This window comes from Anolis carolinensis, chromosome 4, assembly GCF_035594765.1.
Source record: "Anolis carolinensis isolate JA03-04 chromosome 4, rAnoCar3.1.pri, whole genome shotgun sequence".
Classification (NCBI taxonomy): Eukaryota; Metazoa; Chordata; class Lepidosauria; order Squamata; family Dactyloidae; genus Anolis; species Anolis carolinensis.
The window spans coordinates 35,796,292-35,808,469 of NC_085844.1; the positions used below are offsets into that span (position 1 = coordinate 35,796,292).

Consider the following 12,178-nt stretch of genomic DNA (forward strand, 5'->3'; position numbering starts at 1 on the left):
TCTGCCAATTAAGTCTCCTTTTTCGTGAGAATCCTTAAGGAGTCAAACATCTGGTCTCAAAGATTAGCTTTCGTTTCTGGTTCCCAGAGAACTGCTTCGGCGGGAAAAGTTAGACTCTATATAGGTGATTTACCCGCGAAGTAACTTCGCGGAGTCAATTCGTCAGCCTACGGAGCGAGTTGTGTCTGGACAGCGCGCTCCGGTTCAAGCCTCGCTCCTGCTCAAGCCTTGCCTTGCTATCCAGCCTTCGCCTTGGTTCCCAGCCTTGTTTATCTACGGACTTTGCCTAGTTTCCCAGGATCAATCCTTGCCTTGTTCCACGGATTTATCAAGTTATTCCACGGACCTTGTTCTTGTTCTTAGTTACCTTTGTTCCACGTTCAAGCCTTGTTCCAAGTATCAAGTTATTTTCTAGACTCGCTCAAGTTTCCTGGACTAAAGGACCTTGTCATCTCCCCTCACTTTGCTTGTCAAAGTGAGTGTTTCGGTTATTGGATTACAACTTTGGACCTTAATATTTCATACTGGACATTATTTCCTTGGACTAATTTTGACCTTTCCTGAAAGGTCTGCTGCTGGACTATCTTTTACATTTGTTTTTACTAACTTTATATATTTCTTTAATAAAGATATTAGATAGAATCTGGCCTCTGCGTATGGTTATTGGTGCTCTGTAGCCTGGGTCGTGACAGTTTGACTCCGCCACCCTAAGCACCAATTAACCTCGGCCAGAATGTCTACCGGAACCGTGCCCGGTGGGCAGCCACTGAGCTACACCATCAGCAAGGACGAAGTGGATCGCATCCGCGACAGACTCAACGCCCAGGATGGAGAAATAAAGGGCTTGCGGGAGCGCGGAATCCGCCTCCCGGCCATGGCGTTGCCTACCAAGTTTACTGGAGAAGCTTCTAAGGTTCATGTTTTCCGTCGCCAATGTCAAGCATATCTAGAGGCCCGTGATGCCGAGTTTCCCCAAGAAGACATCAAAGTGGCGTGGGTTTACAGTCTTCTAGACGGGCCAGCGGCCAATTGGGCGACGGCACTGTTCGACCAAGCCTCTCCACACCTAAGATCAGCGCAACACTTCTTGGACCACCTCAAGGAGACTTGGGGAATCGAGGACAATTTGGAGGCAGCCGGTCACAAACTTCGTCGCCTTTTCCAAGGAGACAGACCTATGTCTCAGTATATAGCCGAGTTCCGAGTGCTGGCCCACAACACCGGCTGGAACGATGTAGCCCTCAGAGGACAATTCCGGGAGGGTCTCAACATTGAAATGCTGGAAGAAATCTCCAAGGTGGATCCTCCCCAGACCCTCGAGGCACTCATTGATCAATGTTTACGGGCTGAAGTCATGATTGCCAACAGGAAACAGTGGGTTCGAGGCCAGGGCAGTAGAGCCGGGGCAAAACCCCCCGCTCCCGCCAGCGTTCAGCCACGTCCAGTGTGGAGACCCCCACCGCCAACCCCATACCCCAGAGGAGGCGAGGAAGTGCCGATGCAGTTGGGCAATGTGCGTCCCAGACTAGATGCCGCCGAGAAGGCCCGTCGTCAACGCTTAAACCTCTGTTGGTACTGCGGGAACGGGGGCCACTTCGCCAGAGAGTGCCCAGCCAAAGGGAAGCCTGCCGCCCGTCTTGCGGCGGCGTCTTCCACGGAGACGAAGGCGTCTGAGCCGACTGGCACACAGCCGGCGGGGGAAGCCAACGACCGGGTGTAGAGAGGCTCGCCAACCCGGTCAAAAAATCCATTCAAGAGCCGCCAACCGGGGTCCTGTTCCTTCTCGTGGTCACATTATGGTCAGCAAAAAGGGGACCCGTCATGATCCACGCCATGATAGACTCTGGAGCTACCAACAATTTCATTGATAGAGAGTATGCCGACTCTCTGGGATTACAATATCATGATTTCAAGAATGCCCGTGTGGTGCAAGCCATAGACGGCCGCCCCCTCAAGACGGGCCCCGTAAGTCAGTGGTCGGAACCCACCAGGATGTGGATAAGGGAACATATGGAAGAGATTTCCTTCTTTGTTACCGAGGTTCCCCATTTCCCTGTGATTTTGGGAATCCCATGGCTGACTCTCCACGACCCTAACATCTCCTGGTCCAACAGAGAACTGCAGTTTGCTTCACCGTACTGCCAAAACCATTGCCTCGTAGCCAAGGTCTGCCATGCCACGGACACCGAGCCCATCATCACCTTGCCAAAGAAGTACTCCGAGTATTGGGATGTATTCAATGAGAAAGAAGCCGAAAAATTACCCCCACATAGACCTTATGACTGTGCCATTGACTTGGTGGAGGGGGCCCAGATCCCGCGAGGGCATCTCTACTCCCTGACTGAACCAGAGCAAGAAGCTCTCAGGGAATTCTTAGAGACAAACCTTCGCAAGGGATTCATCAGACCCTCTCAATCCCCAGCCGCCTCCCCAGTGATGTTTGTGAAGAAGAAGTCAGGAGAACTACGCTTGGTGGTGGACTACAGAGCATTGAACAATATCACCAAGCGGAACAGCTATCCCCTGCCCTTAATCTCGGATCTACTGGATCGGCTTCGAGGAGCCAAGGTTTACACCAAGCTGGACCTTCGGGGGGCTTACAACTTAGTTCGCATCAGGGAAGGGGACGAGTGGAAGACCGCCTTCCAGACCAAATTCGGATTATTCGAGTCCCGAGTTATGAATTTCGGTTTATGCGGAGCTCCCGCAACGTTCCAGCATTTTGTCAATGACATTTTTCAGGACTATCTAGACAGGTTCTTGATAATCTACCTGGACGATTTTTTGGTGTTTTCTAGATCACAATCAGAACATGAGAACCACGTCAAAATGGTGTTACAACGATTGCGGGACCATGGACTTTATGCCAAGCTGGAAAAATGCGCCTTTGATCTACAAGAGGTAGATTTCCTTGGTTACCGCATCTCGCCTCTAGGGCTTTCCATGGATCCAGCCAAGGTTTCAGCAGTATTGGAATGGCAGGCGCCAACTAACAAGAAAGAGGTGCAGCGGTTCTTGGGGTTCGCGAACTATTACCGCAAGTTCATTCCAGATTTTGCCCGCTGGTCCGACCCCATCACTAGCTGCATCCGTGGAAAGCAGCCTTTCCGCTGGACTGATCAAGCAGAGAAAGGGTTCCAGCAACTAAAGAAACTATTCACCTCCCAGCCAATTCTACAGCACCCAAATCCTGGAACCCCTTTTGTTGTGCAAGCGGACGCCTCAGATGTGGCAATTGGGGCTGTACTCTTACAACCGGTGGGAGATCACCTCCATCCCTGTGCCTTTTACTCTCGTCAACTAACCACACCAGAAAGGAATTACACCATTTGGGAAAAAGAACTACTGGCCATAAAGGCAGCCTTTGAAACTTGGAGACATTGGCTAGAAGGGGCCAAATTTCCCATTGAAGTCCACACTGATCATCGTAATCTAGAGCATCTAAGAACTGCCCGCAAACTAAATCAGAGGCAGCAACGTTGGGCTTTATTCTTCGAACGTTTTGACTTCCAGATTCATTATGTGACCCCAGCCCAGACCAAGCAAGCAGACGCCCTGTCACGTAAACCAGAATACGCTGCAGGACGCAAGGAGACCTTTGAATCCCAACTACTACAACCCGAGAACTTTGCCACGCTCACAGTGGGGAACACCAAATCCATTCCCCTTGGTTCTACTTCCCCTACTCCAGGACCCCTCTGTGCTCAAGAAATCAGGGTTAGTCAGCAAGCAGATGCCTGGGCGCAGGACCAACTTCGCCAAGGTCTGCATTTTCCCTTTTCGCTTAAGGATGGACTGCTTTGCTATAGAAATCATGTTTATATCCCACCCGGACCGGGCAGGGAAAAAGCGCTTCGTCTGTGTCATGATTGCAAACCAGCAGGACACTTCGGACTATTTAAAACCATGCATCTGATCCTAAGGGATTTTTGGTGGCCCAAGATCCGCAAGGATGTGGAAAAATATGTCAACACCTGCCCAGTATGCCAGCGCTCCAAGATACGAAGGGAGAAGCCCTCAGGGCTTTTACACCCCCTTCCTACCCCATCTCGCCCATGGGAAATAATTTCTGCGGATTTCATCACTGACCTACCACCTTCCTGTGGATTCACCACGATCTTAGTGGTGGTGGACCTTTTCACCAAGTTAGCCCATTTCATTCCCTGCGAAGGCCTCCCCACGGCCAAAGAGACTGCGGATCTATTCCTTCAACATGTTTTCAGACTACATGGATTGCCCAAGAGTTTAGTCACAGACCGTGGATCTCAATTCACCTCTCGTTTTTGGAAGGCGCTACAAAAACTATTGGGCATAGACTCTCGCTTGTCTTCAGCTCATCATCCCCAAACAGATGGGCAAACGGAGCGCACCAATGCCACTTTGGAGCAGTATCTTCGCTGTTATGTAAACTACCAACAGGACAATTGGGCTTCTCTGTTATCACTGTCTGAGTTTGCCTACAACAATGGAGTTCAAGCTTCTACTAAAGAAACGCCGTTCTTTGCAAACTACGGCTTCCATCCACGTTTCTTTCCCCCTGTCATTGAAACTTCAGAAGTTCCCGCAGCAGAGGATTGGCTGCAGGAACTCACAGCGGTACAACAACTTTTGCTCCAGCAACTGGACCAAGCCAAGGAGGACTATAAACGCCACGCTGACAAACATCGCCAGCCGGGCCCCGAAATCAAGGTAGGAGATCGGGTTTTTCTGTCCACTCGCTTTCTGCCCTCCCACCGCCCTTGCCGGAAGTTAGATGCCCGTTTCATTGGCCCCTATCCAGTGGTGGCGCAATTAAACCCTGTGACTTTCAAACTCCAACTTCCGCGTTCAATGCGCATTCACCCAGTGTTTCACCGTTCCCTGCTCCTTCCGGCGGATGGTGTGCGTCCTGATACAGACCAACCGGCCCCCCCTCCTGTTTTGATGAATGGGGAGGAGGAGTTCGAGGTTGAGGACATTTTGGATTCTCGCTTTCACCGCCGCCGCCTACAATATCTCATTGACTGGGTGGGTTTTGGCCCTGAGGAACGCTCTTGGGAAGACGCCTCCGCAGTCCATGCTCCTGAGCTAACCCGTCGCTTTCATCAGACCTATCCCACCAAACCGCGACCTCGCGCCTCGGGGAGAGGGCCCCAGTTTGGGAGGGGCCTTGAGGAGGGGGATAGTGTGATGACCCATGGGCCTTGTAGTCCTGCTCAGGACATGGTAATTCCTGATGAAGATGAAAACTTGGGGTTTTTACCTTCCCAGTCTGAACTGGATTCCTCTCAGCCAGATCTTTCCCAGGCAGATCTGGGAACCTTGCACCTGCAAGAAAGTTGTCTCCCAGAAGTATGTCAAACAAGCCCAGAGCCTACTTCTCCCGTATTCTTGCGCCGGGAGTTTTGTAAACAACAGAGAGGTTTGGAAGCTGCTTCGCGCAGGAGTGCGAGGATAGCAGCCAAGAATTCTGCCAATTAAGTCTCCTTTTTCGTGAGAATCCTTAAGGAGTCAAACATCTGGTCTCAAAGATTAGCTTTCGTTTCTGGTTCCCAGAGAACTGCTTCGGCGGGAAAAGTTAGACTCTATATAGGTGATTTACCCGCGAAGTAACTTCGCGGAGTCAATTCGTCAGCCTACGGAGCGAGTTGTGTCTGGACAGCGCGCTCCGGTTCAAGCCTCGCTCCTGCTCAAGCCTTGCCTTGCTATCCAGCCTTCGCCTTGGTTCCCAGCCTTGTTTATCTACGGACTTTGCCTAGTTTCCCAGGATCAATCCTTGCCTTGTTCCACGGATTTATCAAGTTATTCCACGGACCTTGTTCTTGTTCTTAGTTACCTTTGTTCCACGTTCAAGCCTTGTTCCAAGTATCAAGTTATTTTCTAGACTCGCTCAAGTTTCCTGGACTAAAGGACCTTGTCATCTCCCCTCACTTTGCTTGTCAAAGTGAGTGTTTCGGTTATTGGATTACAACTTTGGACCTTAATATTTCATACTGGACATTATTTCCTTGGACTAATTTTGACCTTTCCTGAAAGGTCTGCTTCTGGACTATCTTTTACATTTGTTTTTACTAACTTTATATATTTCTTTAATAAAGATATTAGATAGAATCTGGCCTCTGCGTATGGTTATTGGTGCTCTGTAGCCTGGGTCGTGACACTGAGCTCTTTCAAACGCAGCCCTACATACAGCATATTACAGTAATCCGAACAGTATGTATAACCATAGCTAGATCTAACTTCTCCAGAAATTGATCCATTAATAAAAACCCTCCAAGTTACATGCTAAGCCATAATGTCTAGATATAGCAACAGGTTGAGTAGGGAAGTGAGTACATGGGAGAGAGAAAAGAGATTACACCTGTAAAAATTAGCTTCATCTGCAGCGAAGCCTTCAGTAAAAAGGAACATGGATGAAGATAAGGAGAAGTAACCTTCAGTGAAAATCTTTCAGCAAATGTCCTTATTCACATGTGCATGAAAACTCATAGGCATCTATCTGTATCACATACACTCAACCGGTTTTGAAATATTGAGGGGAGGATGTTATAAATGTGCACATGGATGATTGTGTATTCCTTTCCAACAAAACAAATTGTCTCATCCTAGCAAGTTGTTAACAATATGACTGAAATGGTATGAAAGTTTGGGATATAGTTCAAAAACAAAATTTGAAATTGAGAACCAGTCAGCAATGTGTATGTGATTACTCCAAGTACTTTGAGAGAAATAGTAAACTTGGCAAGAAAATGTAGAATAGGGAATCTTGATTCAAAGTCATAAAACTTAGCATAACACCCTTTTGATTCTAAATGGTCAATTTACTGTCCGCTTAACAGACCTGTCATAATACTAGCAGAGATTTCCAAGGCAAGATCTTTACATTTTGTTTGCCATCTTAAGAGATTACCACCTTGATGTCTAGGTGGGATAAAATAGCTAAATTAGATTCCTTTTCCCTTGTTAATTATATGCCATAGGGTTAAGAAATTATGCCACAAAAATTAACTTCCTCCTTATGCACTCAAATAAATAAATATCTCCCTCAAGCCCCTCTTTTGTGTTGGGACAGTACTGGCAAATGTGTTGAAAGTGCAAATCATTTCATAGAGGATGAAGCTCTCTGTGTGCATCCAGAACAATGTTATTAAAGTATAGAAGCCAACAAAGAAAAAAAGCCTCTTAATTTAAAAAGTGATGGGAGAAAATGCAAGAGATGTGTGACAGGAAACAGAAACCAAGTGAAGCCTGGTTGAATCTGTTGATGACCTGACAGAGACTGCATCTCCCCCTATGAATCTGCACGATCTCTTCGCTCTTCGGGGGAGGCCCTCCTCTCGCTCCCACCACCTTCGCAGTTGCGGCTGGTGGGGACGAGAGAGAGGGCCTTCTCCGCTGTGGCCCCCCGCCTCTGGAACTCACTCCCGAGGGAGATTAGACAGGCCCCCACCCTCCTTGCCTTTCGAAAAAGCTTTAAAACCTGGCTTTTCCAGAGGGCCTTCGACGACTAATTTTTGGGGGTTGATTTGTCTGCCCATTTAATTTAATTAGAGAGTGTTCTGCCATTATTATTGATACCTTGCTGAGTACTTCTGCCACGAAGCTACAGAAGCCCTCTATTTCGGCCTAGAACTGTTTTATCTCCTTGTTTTTAACATGTGATGTATGTATTGATTGTATGACTGCTTTTCATGTTTGATTTTACAATGTGTAATTTGTCACTGTTTTTATTATTGTTGTGAGCCGCCCCGAGTCCCCTCGGGGAGATGGGGCGGGATATAAGAATAAAATTATTATTATTATTATTATTATTATTATTATTATTATTATCATTATTATTATTATTATGCACACAAACCTATATGCAAGGGCAATTATAGATTTTGTCAAGACTACACCCTGGTTGTGACGCCAGGATGGAGCTAAAAAAAGATTAATATATTGGCTACAGTGACTCAATAATGGCCCTCCAGGGATTATCGTTAAAAGCTGTTCTTCCATGAGATAGTTTAGACTAACACCATTTGGTATTACAGAACTCTGTCTTCAGCATTTGACCATGTTTCCCATCAAGGATTTTACATGGCTAGTTTAAAGGCAGGCACCATTATTGGTTTCATTGTTAAGGTTATGACTTGAAAGAGAAGAAGATAAATCTTTATAAAATTGCATAATTCAGAAGGGAAAATGCAATCAAGGTTATGCACTTCATTATAATGAAGGCGGTCAGCCTGGCATGGGTCCTTGTGCTCCTAGCTGTTATGTATCTCTTCTTCATCCATTCTTACTCAGTAGAAAAATATACATTAGGCAAAACACAAGGGTGATGTCAACATAAATACAAAATACAAACCATGTGTCACCACAGCTGAGCTTCTGAGGAAATAGTCTTAGTGTTATGTTTTTTTCTGTCTCAAAAACTATTTACGGTACTGTCATAGCCTGTTTTGTTTTTGTTTTTTAGCTGAAAGAGATGTTTCCTGGTTTTCGGTTGGCACTTCCACCAAAGCGCTGGTTCAAGGATAACTACAATCCAGACTTTTTGGAAGATAGGCAGTTGGGACTACAAGCATTCCTACAGAATTTAATAGCTCACAAAGACATTGCTAATTGGTATGTGATATTCTTCTTCCTCAGTATGTGATCAACTTTAACCAAGGAACATTTTTCTTTCTGATACTCCTGCATAATGTGACTATTAATGCTTGCATTTTCTTTCTGCATATGAAGGGTTTTAAAGTGCAGGAAGCTAAACTGCTGGTTTACAATAAGACAAGTCTGTGAAACAGCTGAAATTATTAAATTAGTTTTCAGATTAGGCTGAGAAATGTATTTCAAATTGTTACATTCCAGCAACAATTTTGAGCAACAGTGTGGCAGGCGAGCAGGAATGTATATGCATAGATTTGAAGACATAAACATAGCTGATATTCTTTGGAAGTGATAGTGTGTCCTTATCCTATATGTCCTAAGTATTGCCATTAGATTATCTTCATATTTGAATGTTTAAGTCCCTAATATACTTTTTAATATGGATTTTAATAACTTTAAACTATATGTTCTAAAGAATTTGAAATTTAAGTCGTAAAAGTAATCCCTGATATTGCATTGTTTTTATATAACCTGGATTATAATGATAAGTAAATGTAGTGATTTTCTGCATAAATGTGTGGGGCAAAAGATGGAAGTAATCAGCAGTTCTAAACCCGGCAGTATATTTCTTCAAAATAACAAACAAACAAAAAAAAACCAAAATAGAATTCCTCTTTTCTGTTAATACTCATTATGTAGAAACTTTTTCAACCTTTGTTCTTTTAGAGATTTATACCGATAGTCCAGTGGTTTTTAACCTGTTACAAATTCCCTTCAAGATCTTACGAAAATTCTAGATATCTTTCCATAATATAGCAATTATGACATGTATAATATATAAAATATAAAACTTTATTTATATACCGCCCTATCTCCCGGATGGGACTCAGGGCGGTTTCCAATCATAAAAACAACACAAACATTACATATCAAACATAATAACACATTATTAAGCAAAGTAAAAATACAATTATAGAAATAAATAACACTTACATGACCTTATCAAGGGGACGGGAACCATAAACCCAATATATTAAAATGTATCATTTTAAGTTAGAGAAATCTTGTGCAATATATTCAGGCTCAGAAATCGGCGGTATTCCAATGTAATTACTGAAAAACCTGCCGACACCACCAGGTCTTCAGTTCCTTACGGAAATTGGATAATGTAGGGGATTGCCTGATCTCTTTTGGCAATGCATTCCAGAGCCAGGGGGCCACTGCCGAAAAGGCTCGATCCCTCGTCCCCACCAGCCGCACTTGAGATGGTTGTGGGAGTGCGAGAAGAGCCTCCCCGGATGATTTCAAAGTCCGCACTGGCTTATAGGGGGAGATGCGATCACGGAGATAGGTAGGGCCTGAGCCATATATACTTTACTTTATCTGACCATGTATGCTTTATCTGACCATGTACAGTAGTATCCCCAAATACCCAACACTTGTTTGAAGTGAAACAATATCTTAATAACATAGTTATAACTGTTTCACAAACACAATGTTTAAAATGACATCAAGGAAACTAGAGAATTTTTTTCCAGAACATTTTTCCTGTCTGAGTTCCAGGGATTACAAGTTCACATTTGAAATTTATCAAAGAAACTGGAGCCATTGCTTCCAAACAATTGCCAAAAGAAGCAATTGCATTGGCTTCTTTCAGAGTGATCTATACAGTAAAGTTCAGCTAAACGTTTTAAGTAGATGTTGCTTGCATGTGTGGAGTAGGTGAATTTTTCAAATAGGGTCTGAAAAAATCAATATAACAAAAAACAGTTGCACCACTAATTATCTAGTCAATTATCTTTCAAACTCTCAAGACAACTCATATTTCCTATAACAAAATCACAATAAATGCTTGATTTGCAAGCTTTATGATGCCTTAGTGACTTTTAAATCTCTCCTCTGATGTTATGTATTCTTTTGATCTGTCTCTTGGAGCCCCCAGATGGCGTAGTGGACTAAGTGACTTGAAGGTTGGGTTGCTGACCTGAAAGCTGCCAGGTTCGAATCCCACCCCGGGAGAGTGCGGATGAGTTCCCTCTATCAGCTCCATCTGCATGCAGGGACATGAGAGAAGCCTCCCACAAGGATGGTAAAAACATCAAAACATCCGGGCGTTCCCTGGGCGTTCCCTGGGCAACGTCCTTGCAGACGGCCAATTCTCTCACTCCAGAAGCGACTCAAGTTGCTCCTGACACGAAAAAAAAAATCTGTCTCTTCATTTTCCACCTCATCAGTCCTTGCACAACTTTCTGCACATCCTCGTTTTCTTACTATATACACCACCAGGAAGCAGAATATGCTTTTCTCTCACTCAACCATGTGAAGAATAATAAAATCTGCACATGGAATCAATGTGTGGAATTGTTTACAGACTCTGCTATACGGAGAAGTGCCTAGGTTCATCTGAGGGCAGGTTAGTGAGGTATGCCACTTAGTGGCAAAAATGTTACTGCAGCCAAAGACAGAGTTCAGTTAGCTTAAACTGATAAATTTTAAAGTCAAATAATCCAAAAATACACATTTCCAGATTCACTTTACTGTGAAAGATTCGTTCAGACGAGATTTCCCTTCACCTTCCTTAAAGTGGGTTTTCATGGTTGGACAGGGATTCAAACCCTGCTCTCCAAATTCATAGTCCACCCTATCGTTGAGGAAAATCTCAAAATGGTATTCAGTGCTCTGCTGTTCATGACTTTCATAGAGGAGAAGGAGGGCAACACCTTGCAATAGCTGCAAGTTTCTGTACTATACCATTTTCTATTGAAGTCACTATTGTTCAACGTAGTACAACAATGATGAAATATATTTAGCAGAAGTCTCCAGAAACGTCTCATAGCTTTCAGTCATTGCAAAAACTTCTCTATAAGCACTTTACTTGGGCTTCAGTTTAGAACAAAAAGCCCAGCATTACTATGGTATTGCTCCACTGAAGTCCCCTTAAATATTTCCTGTATGCAGGACACCAAGGTATTTAGCATTGTGTTATTAGTTGAATATCAATCATCGTATTGTAGTTATAAGATATCTTACAGGATCAGACCAGAGATATAGTTCAGCATCTTTTTTCAAAAGTGGGCAAATAACTTCTTTTGAGAAACTCCCAAGCAGTCTGTGAAAGCAGCACTCCTCTCCTGTTTGCTATTTTCAGCTTCTAATATTCAAACAGTTTGGCAGTGGATTGGAGTACATGATCCCGAGGATCCATTTCCATTCTATAATTATATTATTCTATACTGCTTCTGGCAAAAAGAGATTCCATTTGCAAATATTTTTTTTTCATTTTTTATCCCACCTTTCTCAACCCCAGAGGGAACTCAAGGCGGCTTACAGATCCAGCAAAAATTTAATGTTTATAAAAATATAAACAATCTAAATATATAAGCAATTAAAACACATATAAATCATTTAATAGATTAAAACCATATAATATGCAGAGTCATGATCTCATCGTTTTCCAAACTCCATAGTCCATTATTCAAGCTGTTAAAGTCTCATTCTGTAGTTTCCTATTCACCAAACGCCTGCGTAAAAAGCCAGGTCTTAAGATTTTTCTAAAAACCTGGAGGAATAGGGTCTGCCTGATGTCGCTCGGGAGGGAGTTCCACAG

General features: G+C 44.0%; 1 protein-coding gene across 4 annotated transcripts in view; it reads left to right on the plus strand.

The window, feature by feature from the left end:
* snx16 (sorting nexin 16) overlaps positions 1–12,178 on the plus strand; it is a 36,565-nt gene that overhangs the window by 12,032 nt on the left and 12,355 nt on the right. For all 4 annotated transcript variants that reach the window (XM_062980222.1, XM_062980221.1, XM_062980219.1 and 1 more), the window contains one exon: positions 8,444–8,592. In XM_062980222.1, coding sequence (XP_062836292.1) covers positions 8,444–8,592 — 149 coding nt within the window. The remainder of the gene's footprint in view (positions 1–8,443; positions 8,593–12,178) is intronic.